Source organism: Perissodus microlepis, chromosome 20, assembly GCF_051167445.1.
Source record: "Perissodus microlepis isolate ML-2025 ecotype Zambia chromosome 20, ASM5116744v1, whole genome shotgun sequence".
Lineage (NCBI taxonomy): Eukaryota > Metazoa > Chordata > Actinopteri > Cichliformes > Cichlidae > Perissodus > Perissodus microlepis.
In genome coordinates, this window is record NC_140480.1 from 2,356,973 (window position 1) to 2,373,815 (window position 16,843).

At 41.1% G+C, this 16,843-nt stretch overlaps 1 protein-coding gene across 5 annotated transcripts; it reads right to left on the minus strand.

The window, feature by feature from the left end:
• Nucleotides 1-1,158: 1,158 nt before the first annotated feature.
• Nucleotides 1,159-16,769, minus strand: ikzf4 (IKAROS family zinc finger 4). 5 transcript variants are annotated; one of them, XM_084916720.1, is made up of 9 exons: nucleotides 15,969-16,581; nucleotides 15,060-15,114; nucleotides 14,854-14,961; nucleotides 14,438-14,740; nucleotides 14,136-14,303; nucleotides 13,131-13,283; nucleotides 12,850-12,981; nucleotides 11,748-12,598; nucleotides 1,159-1,244 (listed from the first exon to the last, which is right to left on the minus strand). In XM_084916720.1, exons 1-8 carry the CDS (start codon nucleotides 16,047-16,049, stop codon nucleotides 11,778-11,780), a joined length of 1,821 nt encoding a protein of 606 aa, XP_084772846.1. In that variant the 5' UTR covers nucleotides 16,050-16,581; the 3' UTR covers nucleotides 1,159-1,244; nucleotides 11,748-11,777. The 5 variants fall into 5 exon arrangements, with proteins under 5 accessions (XP_084772846.1, XP_084772848.1, XP_084772847.1 ...); XM_084916722.1 differs by lacking the exons at nucleotides 1,159-1,244; nucleotides 15,969-16,581 and adding an exon at nucleotides 16,589-16,769 and having other exon boundaries at nucleotides 9,906-12,598; XM_084916721.1 differs by lacking the exons at nucleotides 1,159-1,244; nucleotides 15,969-16,581 and adding an exon at nucleotides 16,619-16,766 and having other exon boundaries at nucleotides 9,906-12,598.
• Nucleotides 16,770-16,843: the final 74 nt, after the last annotated feature.

Below are 16,843 nucleotides of genomic sequence, written 5' to 3' on the forward strand. Positions count from 1 at the left end.
AGACTTGGAGGAGGGAAGGAGGACAGGAATGTGTGACAAGGAGGATTAAAAAAGAAAAAAAAAGAAATAGAGATGGTACGAAATTGTACGCTTGAGTCCCATTTTGGTTTTGGTTCCTGCCAGCTACTGTTTTGCCAATATCTGGAGATAATAATACCGCGCTGACATCCAGTCGCAGCCTGCTCATAAGTGAGATACGTGGTGCATCGAAACGTTAGTTCCTTTACACTTTGTTCCCGTGGCTTGCTCATGGTTACTTTTCCCGTCGCTGTAAATTCACTTTCTATTTTTATGAAGAAAAAAAAAGTATCTCTGGGTAGTATCATAACAGGCCACAGCAGGCTAAAGGGTGAAGGTTAATGGGGCAATTTTGCTAATTATGTAACTCGATAACGAGAATTAAAAAGCCACGCTGCCTGCAACTAACCTGACAGCCACGAGAACACGTGCACAAATCCAGCAAGCAGGTCACATGCAAGAAACATGGCATACTGAAGGCACAGCAGCTTCATATTAAAATTCCTGCTACAGCTAGGAAAAATGTTTGGCCTGTTGGGTGGAGTTGGCTGTTAATTCGAAGGCAGCATGATAAATAATTTATAATTGGGGTGGGCCACGGCACTGAATGAAAGGCTGTTTACAGTGCTTGTGATTGACAGTGCGGTGTGGCATGAGTCTGGCACGCAGTAGTGATTTGATTTCTGTGCTCGCTACATGTCTCATTGTAATCCTAGCATTCAATTATGGGTCAATTTGAAATTAATTTGGGGCATTGTTATTATAGAGACACCCATATCAAGCTTGTGTAATAATCAGAAGAATTGAGTTTGGTGCCATTAGGTGACCACAGGGGTATTATGTAACAAGATGTGCAATTACAGCTTCGTCACTCGGATATTAAATAAAGAACTCAGACTTGCAGAAAACTACCAAGTGGATTAATAGCGGTCAGTGTAGTGGGTCAAATTTACTCAGATTCAATTCAGGATTCTAGGAAGTGCTAAAAAAAAAAGAGCATGCGTGTGCGCATGTGTTAAGTTTGTGCACACAGTCGAGCCAGTGTGTGCGCGTGTGTGGGTGTGTGGATGGCAGCTGGGAGGCAGACACGGTCCAGGAGAAGAATCATCCCCTAGCAACTGACCTTTTCGCCAGATGGCAGCTCCGGAGTAACAGCCACCCAGCATCACAATGGCCGTGGCCTCCTAACATCTCCATCACTTCATCATCTTCTGGCCTTCCACAACCTGTCACACAGGAGAGGAGGGAAGGTTAGATTCACCCCAGCAAATATACAAGCTCGAGCGTCCTGTTTGTGCGTCTCCTCTCGCTTCAGTTCCAAAACATCGCTTTGAGCCTGCGTTCGCTTGTTCCCATGTTTCTGGGGTGTGCGGTGGGCCAGTGGAAGACATGAGAAGAGGACTGATTTAGGAGAGACACAGCGAACGCTCACTGCTGTCCGCAAACTTTCAGACACTCTCAAACCACTGTTTTCCGTTGTTGGGTTTTGTGCACATAGTGAATCAGGGTGGGAATGTGGACAGACCACTCGACCATGGTGAGCAATCAGTATGATGTCTGTGGTCAGGCTCAGTGCCCCTATGGCGTGAGCTGGAGAACTAGCCCTGCAGTTAAGGTGGGAGGGATATAACTGTGCAGCATGTATATATATATATTTATATACACACACATATATATATATGTGTGTGTATATAAAAGTGTATTGGGGTCTGTGTGTGTTTAATAGGCCTCTTCACACGTGTAAAAAATGTTTTCAATTGCGGCCTCCTGCATGTGAACACACATGAATGAACGTGCTTGGGGTGATAATATATTTTGAGCTATCAACACGCTCACACGCATACGCACACTGCAGGGCCTCTGGATTGTCTTGGCTTGATGGCTTTTTCTCTGCTGGCCCATTTTTTGTTGATATTAAATTCTTTGCTAAACCTCAAAACTCCTGAGATGAAAACCTCACCACCATGGAACATCACCTCTAACTAAACACCAAAAAGTGTCCCTAAGTTAATCTAAACCACTGACGTCCAGCTTTAGGTACCATTTGAAATGCACAGGCAATGATTCTGTGAGAACCATTATGGAACAAGAAAAAGTAAAACTCTCTCGTTACACATCTGTGAATGGTTAACCTGGCAAAGCCAGATATGTGACAACAAACAGATAAAGTGCCATGTCAGACTGTGTCCCACTGAAATTAAGCGTTTCAGATGGAAAACTGTGCGTCAGAGTGCGACTTTAAACCGCACCGTACTCCAGGGGAGACAATATGCTAGCAAACACTGTAAGAGCTCCCGTAAACAGAGCCGTAATGATAGGGAAAGACTTTGGGAAAGGACAACCAACAGTAGAATATGTTTACAGACATCTGACAATGTACGGGTACAGCGCAGCAACATTTCAGCTCTGAGATCCACATGAAACATGAGCACAAACTGTGGTGGAATCCATGTGACACAACACGAGCCTGTGCATAATTTCACCTGTCAGCATGGATGAAGCACACATTCAGTTAAATCAAACAGACAAGCCAGTGATAAACTTCACCGAGACGTGTCTGGCTACGCTGAACGTTAACACTTCTCCTCATCCGAACGTATCTTCGCGAAACTGTCCGCTGCTGGATTTCTTTTACTTGCCTAAGTGCGAGATCAATGAAATCTGAGTGACCACAGCACGGATGGAGCAATTTACTGCTCTTCACTTAACCAGATGAGTCAGCTTGTTTTATTGTCTGCAGGCTATTGTCTGAGGCCCAGCATGGCCTCATTTGAATCAATAAACAACACTGAGACATTTTTGACGGCATGTGCTAATTATCTCTGTTCTAGTAATACTCTTGGGGACAAAAAGAAGAAGTGCCCTGCTTTTGGTTTTAATTCCGAGCTGTGTTTTACAGCGACAGTGGGCGAGCGCTCCAGCACTGACACAGCAGCAGAGGAATGTTTATTTGCTGCAGTTTTGGAGCTGGGTGGCTTGCAGGAACTATGACACATTCCTGTGTCACCGGCTATCCCGCTCACAGACACACGTTGACATTCACACATTGGCGCCCCATGTGTTCATTCACAGCTTCATACAGAGACATAGACACACACAGCTATTCCTTGCCATTGTGTTTTACCCACGTCAACAAAACGTGGCACCTCTGGATTCTGAAAGCGTGCCCAATCTGCATGCTCATTCACTTACTACTTAGTATGACATGCCTTACTAGGCCTAACACTTCCCCTGTGTGTAACAGAATGCATGTGTGGCAGTCGTACAGTGACTTGAAGATGAATTATTCACAGCTTACTTCAGCGCTACAGGGGACCGCTGCCCACAAAGTCTGCTAGCGTGCACGTGTTTGTGTTACGTGTATGTGTGCACTTTGGTGTTTGTGTGGCTGGCTGAGCGCACCTCTCCATCTTTCCCTCTGCAGTCCTATCCATTATCCCCAGCATCTGGCAGCCAAAGCCTGTAAAGAAGACATTTCTCTTGGCAAGTGTTTTTTAAAGGCAGTGACACAGGGGACAGCCAACCACAGGAGCCACACATCTTCCAATCTACATTCATACTGAGAACTGCTTGCATAAGAGAACCGCCCCAGTCTCCTTCTCTTGCTCACTCGAAACAAACGCACACACACACACACATTCTCTCATCGTGTCACACTTAAAACACACACAAGATACTACTCCCACCCGCTTCTGTCTCTCTGCAATATATTCACCCAACCTTTGAGGTCTAATCACTTCCAGAGCCACAGCTATCCTACAAAATGTGCCAGCAACCTTTCAATACTTTTTACACTCTGAAAAGGTCCTCGGGGGCTTTTAAATGCATATCATTTTATTGCTGATTGTAACGTGTGGCCCGGCTATTTGGTTTAGAGACATTGAATATCGCATCTTCGTGACATGCAATACCCAAGGTGCAAATTTAAATGAAGATAATTGAGCTTTAAATGTCATCGTTTGGCATGAAAGGCCCTGAACCAACAACGCCGTCTTGAATATTGAAAGAATAATTACACCCTGAGAACACCTGAATGTGACCTTGCTCGACACTCATCTGCTCCATAAACACATTCTTAGCCTAAGTGAAATGGCACAATAAGAGCATTAATTAATACCACATGCATCTTGTCGCTTGTTGAGGGTACAGCTGCAGTGAGGAGCTTCTCTGAACAGCAAGCATGTGGGAAGACACTTTTGCTTTACTTGGCGCTAGTCGCAATGTTTTCTGGCATCTGGATCTTTTAGAACACAAATGGGTGTGTTAGCTTGATGGAATAATGATTCTGATTTTGATGGGCTACCAGCTACCCATCTTTCTTGCAAACAGATGATTCTGATCATAAATCTTCTGGGATAGAAACAGCTTTGTTTGACAGCAGCTTGATTCACTTTTTAGAAGATGGATGACTTGTGAAAACCTGCAAGTCAGGTGAATTGCTGTTTTCCCTACACACTAGCCTAAGTTTAAATCTGTGGAAGTGTACTTCCATGGAGACCTTGGAAAATAAATGTTAAAGGCACATAAAGGAAGATAAACATATCTGCCTGAAGAAACTGAACCAGTGCTCTTGACCTATCGTGTCTCTGAGGTGATTCTGTGGATTGGACGCTCTGTGATTGTGACAAAATAAAAGAAAAAAAACTTGATGGTTTTCTTATGATTTGTTCAGCGTGAATGCACAGATGTCAAATGTGACTGCTGATCACATCCTGGGTTAGAATACATGTCTGAACTAGGTTTTGAAATGAACCTCTGCACTGAGGCACAATGTGAGAAAGCTAAGAATAACATGTCTTTGTGCATGTCTTTTCTTTAGTGCTTGGTTTCATAGGTCATCTGTTATGACGAATGCTTTAAGACAGTAAGTACCCTTAAGGAACAAAAGCCATTCTAATCATGTAAGCGTCAATGAGCTGTGCTGACCTGGAAATTGATAAACACTGCCATCTAGTGACGACATTTCCAAATTACAAGCTTTAATTTGGTTTGTTCAATTAACTTGATAATATTCTGATAATATAACTCGCCTGACACTTAAACTTGCTGGTACCAGGTTGGACCCCCTTTAACCTTTAGAACTACCTTAGATTTTCACAGCACAGATTCAACAGTGGAAAACTAAAGGCATTTTTGCCCATGTTGACTCGATAGCATCATGTCAATGAAGCTGTCGTTGACATGATGACAGAGATTTCCTGCACATCCATGTTGGCGATCTCCTGTTCCATCACATCCCAAAGATGCGCTATTGAACGTAGATCTGGTGACTCTAAAGCGTATTTGAGTACAGTGAGATGATTTGAACTTTAACATCTTATCCTACTTGAAGCAGCAATTAGAAGGTGGGTACAGTGTGGCCATAAAGGGATGGACGTAGTCAGCAACAACAAGGCTCATCAAGATTTTTCCAATCTTCTACCGTCCAATTTTGGCGGGTCCGTGTGAATTGTAGTCTCAGTTTCCTGTTCTTAGCTGACATGAGAGGCACATAGTGTGGTCTTCTGCTGCTGTAGCCCATCTACTTCAAGGATTGACTTTTGCATTCAGAGATGCTCTTCTGCATAGATAGATAGAAAGATATTTAATTTATCCTAAAATTAATTTTAGTATAAATTGGATAGTCTACAATAAAAATAAGACTACAGTGTGAGGTAGCGCAGAATTTTATATACAACAGTGATCAATCTAGCAATGAATGCTTGGATTTGTAGTGCAAATGCTCATCATAAATAATATGTACTTTATACATCCCAGAAAGAGAACCAGGAAGGTTTGATACAGAAAGGTGTGTTCACTTGTCACAACCTGTTGTACAGCTTCACAGAGAACAGGTGGACTGGTTCTCTGAAGAATTCTTAATGGCAGCCAGGAAACGTACATCTGAGAGAGAGTAAGCTGCTGCCTCAGTAATGTGGAATGGAGTGGGTGTGGTGTGATGGAGAGCAGTTTGTTCAGTGACCTCCTGTCTCTCGCTGACTCAAACACCCCCAGATTCTGGTCACTTATGATTCCAGTCTTGTTGATTAGTTTTTTCATCTGCTGGCATCTCTGGCACTGATGCTGCACCCACAGCAGACAGCAGTGAAATACTCACTACCACAGACTGGTGGAAGATCTCCAGTATCCAGTATCAGTATCAATATCTATCCCAGAAAATAGAGTCTGGTCATCCTCTTCTTGTACACAGCATCACGGCTGGTCCTCCAGTCCACGTTGTCATTCAGTGAACTCCCAAATACCTGTAGCTGTCCACTGTTTCCACCTCATCAGCCATGTTTTTAATGGGCTTATTCACAGTTTTTCCTCCAGGGAGCCAACCACCATCTCCTTCATCTTACAGACATTCAGAAGGAGGTGATTTCATTCAGGAGACAGGACTGTCTCTATAGTGCTAACCAACTTAACCACAATGAAGTTAGCTATTAGCTAACAGAACAGTATCCAAAATGTCTTGATGACTGTGAAAAGAGCAGGCTAAAACAGACAAAGTGAAAACGTAAATAAATCAGTAGGATGACTTATTTAGCTGTAAACCCTTCATATCTATTAAAAGAGGGGTTGTTAATTTAAACCTGAATTGCCCGAAGCTCCTTCTCCTTGGAGAGCTGCTACAGTCTGCACCAGCCGGCTATGCTAAGGTAAGCTAGTAACCTTCCTGGAAGAAGCTTTAAAACACAAAATGTCCCAAGTAGATCACGTTTTTTGCAGATAGTTAACACAAACTGTCTGCAAGGTATCTCCAAAATGAGCTCACTCTGAGATCAGCTCAGTTTTACAAAGCAGAGATGTTTAGCTAGATAATAATTCATATTCAGCTGCACTGTCAAACAATAACAATAAAAGTAACAAAAATAAAGGTTAGACTAATTAATATTCGCATTTATATTAATTAATTAGTCATCGTAATGTTAACACAGATTAATTATGTGTCTGAATTATATATATTATATAAATAATGCAAATAGACAGCTGTAGTGATTTACTGGAAGTGTGTAAGGTAGGTAAAAACGTGATAAATAACCATAATAGAGAATCAAATGACAGTGCTGACTGAAAACTTCCTGTTGAAGACAGGTGGCATTTCTTTGTAAATTCACTATAAGGCAGAGTACTCGCTCAAGTATTGTTCTCAGACTGTTTTCTCAGAATTGTACTGCACACCACAGATATATGATGTTTTTCAGGTAATTTTCCATAAAGAGCTTGTGCACTGATGCATGGAAGCATTTTTGATGAAATCAAAACCATTTTTAAAGCATTCAAAATACTGCGCTTGGTTAGTGGACATGGTGATGTAGTATTTATCTTTTCCATTTAAAAGCTGAAGATTACAAAACTAATGAGAGGAGAACTAAGAAGTGGTTTTGAACTGCACATGCAGTCAAGGGTTTAAGTGACAAAAACTCCACCTGTCAATAATGACACTCTGCACTCTTCTTCAACATAACAACTGCCTTCATCAGAGAGTTTATGGGTGCAATGACATTTGCCTTTTTTTGTTGTTCTGCTTTTATAGCAATATCCCTCAGTATATAGAGAGCGTTGCAGTTTTTATATAAAATAATAACTTATATTAACTCATATAACTTAATCTGTACACATCAGAGCATAATCTATTTAAGTTAAAAGATAACTTACCAACAATAAGTTCAAATCTTGTTTATTACTTTTAACATTAGTTTACAGAAAAACATCTATACAAAACATTAACTACGGGATTATTTAATCCTTTGCACTTAAACATTTTGACACACATACTGATTGTTTGTGTCATGTTATTATTTGTATAGTTATAGTGTCAAGTTTGGCTTTTATTTAAGTAAAAATACTGTTTCAGTTGCATGGAATTTGTATGTGCAAGCAGCCAAAAGAGATTTTCCTTCTGCAAAGGACAGAAAAGGTTAAAACTAACCTAAAACAGGAAAAGCAAAGAGCTGTGATATGGGCGCAAAGGTCACATGAGGAGAGAGCAGTAATGTTTAAGGTTATCCCTACTTAAACCTGCTGCAGGTGTGCTTTAAACAAAAAATACACTGCTTACTCTATGAAGGCAGAAAAAAACCCTGAAAAAAGTGCCATGTATTGGATTTTAAATCTAAAATATTCAACTTTTTGTGTCATGTAGTAATATTAAAAACACGTGTTTGAGGGTTAATCTACTCTGTAATGTACAATATAATGCACCTCCTGTGCTGCTAAACTAATAAAACATTACAATTATAATTATATAAATAAATTATTGTTCTTTCTATCCACATGTTTTTGTAACACCTGGGTTATACAATTTTAAGTGATGCTCGTGTTTGATGCTGATTAAAATTGATGGTCCTTTACAATCCGAACAGACTGATTTGTCCTTTTTCCCAAATTTTGAATGTTAACACTCTTCATCAGAGCTTGTGGCTTCTTGCAAGATGTCATATTGTATATTCTGTCATTTTTATCAGTCATTCGGTCAAGCTAAATGATCAGATTCCCTGCCAATAGTAGACCAATAAAATATTACCATTAGGCTAATACGTCTAAAAATACCTAAAATTTAAAATGGAAACTTGCTGTGTATATTAAAATACGAAAAGGCAGGTATGACACCTATTTCAGTATAATTGTTAAATGAATAATTCTACAGTTTCTCTTGATCAGTTAAAACAAGTGTGTCTGAACAGTCGTCTGAGGCTACGGCACCTGACCTGCAGAGCAACGACGTTCACCAAAAATGAGACTTTTTTTAAAAGTCAGCTTAAGACGTGTCTGTTTACTCGAGTACAATGTATTTGTAACCTGTTTGTACCAGTTCTGCTTAATGCATATTACATTTCTGCCTTTTCATTCCCGTATTTGTCGTAAAACCACTTTTATTTATAATGCATATCTTTTTTCTTTTTTTTTTGCTTTAAATTAGAGCAGTTTTTTTTATTTATTCCATGTTCTTTTGTTTTTTCTTTCATCTCCCATCGTCTTCTTTTTATTTGATTATTTCTCTGAAAAACACTCTGTGGCTGTCTATGAGCGTTATAGAAATAATTATTGCGTGCATCCTTGGATAAATCTATAAAGCCATATCCTGTCAGTCACTGATGAAAATGTTTTTTTGTTTTGTGTTGCATACTTCAGCTGCTCAGTTCTAGTCTCCTAGATTTTGTTCAAATGTGACACCACGAAACACTTCAAAAGCTGGCTTTTAATTTATTTATTTAGAAGCATATGATAAAATTTAGTGCGATGTGAGAAATGCGTTTAAACAACCCAAACTCGCTGTCACAACATAGCCCATTATAGGGCAACTAGTTTTCAGCCCAGGTAGAGCAGACACTATATTTAACCTCTGGATCTGTTAAGCGATTGGAAATATTTAAGATCTACAACATCCAAACTCAGACATTTTGAAGAATGAAGGCATTTAGATAAAGCTCAGAAGTTTTGCAAAACGACATCGACGTAGTTAAATTAGTTAAATTAGCCCCCCACACAAACACCCGTTAGAAATAATGAATTAAAGAATTCACATTACAATCTACTTGCATCAAACAATTCTGGAAAGCAACATTTCACCAGCGGATTGCGATTCACTCAAATGGTGAATACACGCCTCAGATTAACATTTAAACTGGTTAATACAAACATATGTAAATCGTGTCAAGTTAAATTGTATTGAAACTACACTGTACATATTCGCTAAATGTATTGTATATGTCTAATATAGTCTGATCTGAATTTGATTTGTATCCAAAAGAACACGGCTGTAATAGATAAAATATTAAACTCGCCACTAGAAAGGATAACGTGTATCTTTGTCATTTTGTAGTTCAAATCTGTATTGTACCATTATTGTTCAAGATTAAAAGAAGATATTCTTGAGAGGAAAAAAGAATGTAAAAATCCCATTTACAATAAATGTAACTTTATTGACAGTAAAAAGTTTTTTAGAATATCGAGGGGCGCGCATTTGTAACTGCAAGAACATCTTTGAAAGCAACATGACTTTTTTTTTTTTTAAATAATGAGGCAGTTGTACATCTTGAACTTTGAGGTAAAGTGTTTTGTCATGTTACATCATTCACAAAATATTGTATAACATTGAGTCCACACAAGGAGACAAAAACCCATGCCTCACTTTCACTTCTTGAAATTACTTCACATTTCAAAAATAATTCACAATTTAGATAAAAGCAGAAAATGACGAGCACACATGCTATATTCCATTCACACGCACACACACACACGTTTCTCTACTTATCAAACCAAGTGCATTTTTAGATTTACTTTTTTTCTCTAACAGTTTCAAGTACATTTTGCTTGCTATTAAAGGAAATCAAGTTAAAACTATGAAGCAGCAAACCCACAATAACAAGTAAGAATACTGAGTTTGGTCTCATTCATGTTCCCAATATTAACATTGTCAGATAACTCACCATACTGTAGCAATAAGGTATTTGGGTGCTATAAAGAAGCAGGAGGTAACATTTCATGGACTTGAGGAATATGCTGGATAAGTTTTGGAATATAGCTGATTAAATACACCAAGGCTGAAACAAACAACACTAAATAGATAACCACAAGTGACAACTGAACATATCCAAAGTGATTCGTTGTTAATTATTTTTTAAATAATTTATTAACTCACTTATATTATGGAAACTGTCTAAAATCTCAGCTTTAACCGCTGAGCGCGAAACCACAAAAGGATGGTTTTAGTTGAACTGATATTTAATTATCAGTCACACAATGCAGCAAACTTGAGTGCAGACCGCTGTAGGACTCTGTAGAAGGCCGGCTTCGTTAGAAATATACTGGCGTTGCAAATTAGAGGACCAGTTGTTGTGAGTAATATGCGATTCATCAGTGCAGTCGAACAATCAAGAAAAAAAATTGTAAAAGCCATCAAGTGCTTCAGCAAAGATGTTCATATATAAGCAGGGAACCTAAAAGTGCAATCCTGTATAGGTATAGCACCCTGGGCTATCTCAGTCGGGCTCTTAATGTACACTGCATGGCTCATGGTCTGATCTGCACCAGTCTTCTAAGGCTCACTTTAAAATCCAAAGCCAACTACTTTTTAGCTATAATTCAGCCCTGAACTCCCATTTTTGAGTTCATTTCGTCTTCGATTTTCCTTTGAGTTGACTCCACAAACTGTTAAAACCATGCTGTAAACAATATGTATTCCTACAGCAGCGCACCACTGTAGGAGTTAAGGCAATCCCTTTCTGTGCTTTGTCTGTGACCAAAGCTCCTCCTGAACATAGAGGCACAAAGCTCTCAGTGCATATTAAGCGTACCTGACACAATTCACAAAATACCCTCCGCAGCAACAAAAATGAAGCTCTTAGTGCACGCTAAGCAATATATTTCTTAAAATGTACATGCCATGTTTTTCTTAACCGCATCTCCTAAAAGTGCTAACTACTTAAAATCACTTAGGAAAAGATGGCTAGTCAAGATTTTTGAGCACCAGACCCCCCCTAATTTTTTTTTTCACTTAAGAGGAAATCCCCAAAGAAGGCACTTTTAAAGCAAAACCAGGGGTTTTGCAGTATGATTTGATATGGGAGTGCAATCAATCGTAATTTGTCTCTGCTAAACTTTGACTGGTGCAGTGCTAAGTTTCTTCACTCGCGTCTGCCTTGGTACAATAAATTCTCTTACAATAAAATCACACAGGATTTAAAGCAACTGATCTGGTGCAGAACAAACGTGAGCCAACAACTTTATAGAGCAGCAGTCACCTCTCCTCATCCTGCCAGCGTCCCCTCTCCTCAGCCCACCTGGTGCTCTCCACGGCTGATGTGAGATGAGAACTCGTAGCGGTCCTGGCTGCGGTGGCCACAGATGTTGCACTCGAATGGCTGGCGGAAGCCGTGGCAGCCCATGTGGATGGTAAACATGACATGGTCCAGAAAGAGGATGCGGCAATGCCGACAGTGGAAGGAGCGCACCTGCCTGCCTTCCCGGTCTAACACCTGCACAGTGTCCCTGGAAGAAATGGGTGAGCCAGGGCTCCTCTTTACTATGGTGGGGGGCACAGGACACGCTCTCTCCCACTCTGGGTCCAAGTCTTTGGCCTGGCTGGGGCTGGAAGTGGGATGGCTGCGGGGCAGTGCTGAGGTTTGGTAGTGGAGGTGGTGGTTGTTGGAGGTACTTGTCGGGGCAGCAGCCCTTGTGCTCTGCTCTTCTGCTGTGCTCTCTGTGTCTGTGGAGTCGGGGCAGCCGTTGGGTGAGGTGGTGTGGCTGTGTGCTGTCGGCTGGTCATCGCGGCCTTCACCTGCCTCCCGCACAGCCAGGCCGAGAGACATTGGTGCCAGCCCACCACCGCCATGGGCCCGAGGGCCATGAGGGGTCACGTTGCTGCCGATGGAACCCATGACTGTGCGGAGCTCAGACAGGAAGGTGGGATGGAGCTGAGACAGAGCAGGCGACTCGTGGTTCTCACCTTTAGCCCTGGCACAGTGTAGCTGTGAACTGGCTAGCACAGTTGAGTTGCCAACAGACTGTGAAGTCATGAGGTCTCCCTCTTTTTCAGAGCCAGACGACAATTCGTAAGGTGCTTCGGGTGGGTCAAGGTGCATGTGCTTTTCGCCTATGAAAAGAAGAAATATCGGTTGAAGCAAAGCGTCCCCCAAATTATTAAAAAAAAGATTTGACCAGCTGTCTTGGCACAACTGAATCCCAGTGTCTCCATTTGGCACAAGGATGTAAAACTGCTTAGCTCTTATGAAGCTAAAAATATATGTCACTTGTACTGTAGAAACATAACAAAGATATCCAACAGAATAAGAATAGGCTTACTAATATATTTCTACTTCTACTTCACTCAAAAAAAAAACTCACCCAAAAACTTCTGTGGCGTTGACCTCTTACGTTTCGTGATGCTTATAGCCAGTCGATCCACAAACTGGATTTTGTCATTGGTTGGCTGGAGTGCAGGTTTAATAGCTGTCCCCATATTTACTGACTCTTCACCTACAAACAGAAAACATCAGTCAAACATTAATCTATTGCCAAATGATGTGTATAAATATGCTAAGCTGGCATTTACAATATGCATGAAGTCAGAAATTAGTTAGTTTTATGTAACAATAGTGAGTTTTATGTTATATGCCATGTATTACCCTGTGCTGTCTGTGTGTTGACAACCGCCTTTTGGTCCAGACTCTTTTGATAAGTATGGCAGCGCTCCAGATGTTCCTCCAGTGTGCTTTGTTGCTTGTAGCTGCGGCTACAGTAGCTGCACTTGAAAGGTTTTCCCACCGTCGGAGAAGGAACTGTAATTCAAAGAAAAAAACATTATATTGATTTCATCTAGAATAGCTAATAAGTTGCCATAGCTGGTGGAACTTGTTGAATAAATATAGGACTAATTGTTGTTTATTTATTTATAGTTGGGGGAATTTTTTTGAATGAAAAAAAGGTTTGGATTTCCCCCCTGACTAGCAATTCCTGAAACTGACCTATGTTACTTGACAGAAAAAAACGCCTAAACCTTTACCGCAAGGTTCCACCCTAGTAAGCTGTCGGAAAGACTGACGTCAATTCACTGAAATCCAGTTTGTAATCATCTTTTCTTTGAAAATGAACCTTTTGAGACCTGAGGAGAGCGACCAAGACCTACTGTAACAAGACTGTACTTGAACACCTGTGAATATCTGTTCAAGAGCACCAGCAGGATTTCCTGTTTTGATACTGTTAAATGTCATTTTCTGTCATGTGTTTTACAGAAAACTCTCATAAAGACCTATTTCCTCTGAGATAGAAAGAAGGGGGAAATGGACCTTTCTAATAGAGCTCCACTTTTACTGCTTACCTCTGTGTCACACATTGCACGTGTTCACGCTATGGAATCGTATTACTTTGCAGCAACAATAACTAAACAAGTACATTTGTGAAAAAATCTCTCCATGGACTGGATATGATGTGTTAGGTGCTGTTGTATGGCTATAAAAGCCCAGAGCTCTCAGCTGATTCTGGCTGTTCTCCATGCTATCCACCAGAGTTGTCTGGCCAGATTATGTATGTAGATTCCAAACTGTCCATATGTGATGTGAGTGTAGCACTTGACAATCTGGCTCAAGTGTTAAAGAAGAATAATTTTGCTGTCTGGGAGGTCACTCATTTACCTGCATGTGTGCGCAGATGTCCAGCCAGTGCATCTCTCCGACGGCAAGCGTAATTGCAAACGGGACATTTGAAAGGCTTCTCTCCTGAATGCAATTTAATGTGGCGCAACAGGTTTCCCTTCTGGGTGAAGGAAGCTCCACACTGGTTACACTGGAATGGTCGCTCCCCTGTGAACACATGGATGGAAAGAGGATGTGAGAGGCAAATCCCACTGGGCATTGCACTCAACTGATACTTGTCTTTCATTTATTTAAAAACTGCCTTGCTGGGGGGGAGGGGGGTGTTTTCTTTTTTTTCTTACCTGTGTGGCTACGCTTGTGCACCATCAGCACGTTAGGTCCAATGCAGATCATCCCGCACACCTCACACTGGAGCTTCCCATTGGGCAACCTGATAGGTCCTGGTGAAGCCGAATTTGGACTGGCCATCTCACTGTATATGCTTGCTAGGTCTCTTCCAGCCCCAGCGAACTCTGCAGTGGCTTCTTCCATGGGGTCTCCCCGGTCATTATTCCCGCCGTCGATCCTCACAGCCTCTTTCTTCTCGGGCTTTGGAGCACCTGATGACTCGTCATCACTGCACAACTCAACCTTGATGGAGTTTGCTTTGTAAAGAGAGAAGGAGAGGAAGAGATATATATTTACTTACTTATGTAACATGAAAAAGGTATTCTATACAACCGTATGGCTGCAATGTAACAAAGGAATGATAACTAACCACTAAGGGAGCGGTGTGGTGAGGACTGCTGACTGTTTGGAGATCTCGCAGAAGGGCCCTGCAGCCCGCCATAAAAATCCTGTTCTGTTGATGATTCTCCTCCATTACCTGAAATACAAATATGCCCACGTTATTAAAGTAAACATGAAAGTCTGTAGACAGCACACACCAGCGTACAGTAGTTTTTCCTTTATATCTACAATTACCTTGTGTGTATGAGCGTCCATTGCAGTCATCAGCATTCATTCTCTCACCAGATGCCTACAGAAATACAGTTTAAAGGCAGACTGTAAATACTATAGTTTGCCATTCATAGTTATAATTTCTGAATCAAACAGACTGAAATTGCACTCCTGTAAAAATGCTGTATCACACCTTGGATAATTATATAAAATGTACTTTTACACAACAGCCTGTTGCTTCAAGAATATGGTTCAAAAATAAATAAATAAATGTATGCTTTCTCTAATAAGGTCACTTAAAAAAATGACAAAGTATTATAGTAAACTTCAGGTCTCCCCTACGATGTCTGTATCCTTTCGATTCTTCTCCGCCAAGCAAATGACTATGAGAGGCTCCACATTTATGGCCAAGAGAGCTGAAGGAGGAGTTAAAGCTCGCAGAAGTAGAGAGGATAGCTGCCGCGGCTTTAACTATGAGGCATTCCAGTGTGCAACCACAACAAGACTATGTGCCTGATTTGATACTAACAGTGCACTGTATGTATATTAGATTACATTACAATGTTGAAGTTATATAGCATTATGCTGTATTACATTGCATTATGTATGAGATACAACATAGTTACAATATTATTTTTTATTGATGGATCAAGTTTGTCAATTTGCACTTATTATTTTTATGATGATGATGATGATGATGATGCAGTAGGCTGAATCTATGCCAGGCCTCCATAAAACGATTGTTACACAGCAAATAAAGTGAGGTATGCAGACTACACCAAGACCAGACTACACAGGCGTTGCTGAGTTACAGCGTCTTCAGACATACAGTAGCCTGTGCTCACTGTCATTGACCAGAATAGGCGATGCTGTAACGATGAACACAATTTCAAAGACGAGATAAGCAAAAGCACAAGACGTTCAAGGCTGCACCTTTTGCTCAAATGGATGACAGCAGTGGACAGAGGAGACTTTGGAGTGATCGTGGAGGGAGGGGGGGCGGAGACAACACATCACAGGAAAAAAAAAATTAATATCCTGTCATTGGCCGTGCATGGGGAGCAACAGGCGCTGATGCAGCCGGGAGACGCGCCAGTCACACCAGGGCACGGCGATTAAAAAAATAAAAAATAAATAAAAGAAAAAGAATAATAGAAAAAAATAAGGGACGCGCACCATTGCCGCCCCTTGCTTGACAAACCTTGCTGCCCCAACCCGAGCTACTATGTGCAATAAAACATATTCCTGCATTTACAAATAACTGCCATGGCTCTCCACACGCAGGGTAGCTACTTGTTTTAGCTGCTCGCGGGATTTGCTTAGTTCTGACAACAATCGGCTGGCGGACGGTCGAGACAACAACGAGACACAACGGCAATTTGTTGCAAGAGTTGCGATTGTCCACATCCTCCGCATGAACGCGGCTGTCATCCAACACTGAGCACGTCAAAACTGGCCTGGGCTATACAATGTTTCTCATGAGCCGTTGCTATGGCACCCGACCACACGACAAATGGCATTCACCCTACCAACTACTAAAAAACATGCCGTACCTCCAAATTAACACCGATGGATGGTCTTACCAAGAGCCGCAGCGGAGTCCACGAGCCTCTTCCTTACCTGGCGACCGATCGATGTTTTCCTTTTAATTGTCTGAATAGCTGTTTGTTTTCCCAGGCGGCGACAGCATCTCCGGGATTTTTTTCTTTTTTTTTCTTTCTTTCTTTCTTTTTTTTTTTTTTACCTGGGAATCGGAATCCCAAACAACTTCCGGGCCCATGCTGGGATACAGACCAAATAATTGTACA

Coding starts and splice junctions, on each gene's coding strand:
- ikzf4 (XM_084916720.1), bottom strand. CDS start 16,049: ATGTGTTGTCTCCGCCCCCCCTCCCTCCACGATCACTCCAAAGTCTCC. Junction 14,741..14,853: donor ACCACACCGCTCCCTTAGTG/GTTAGTTATCAT, acceptor CTCTTTACAAAG/CAAACTCCATCAAGGTTGAG. Junction 12,599..12,849: donor AACGCCACAGAAGTTTTTGG/GTGAGTTTTTTT, acceptor TTCTTTTCATAG/GCGAAAAGCACATGCACCTT.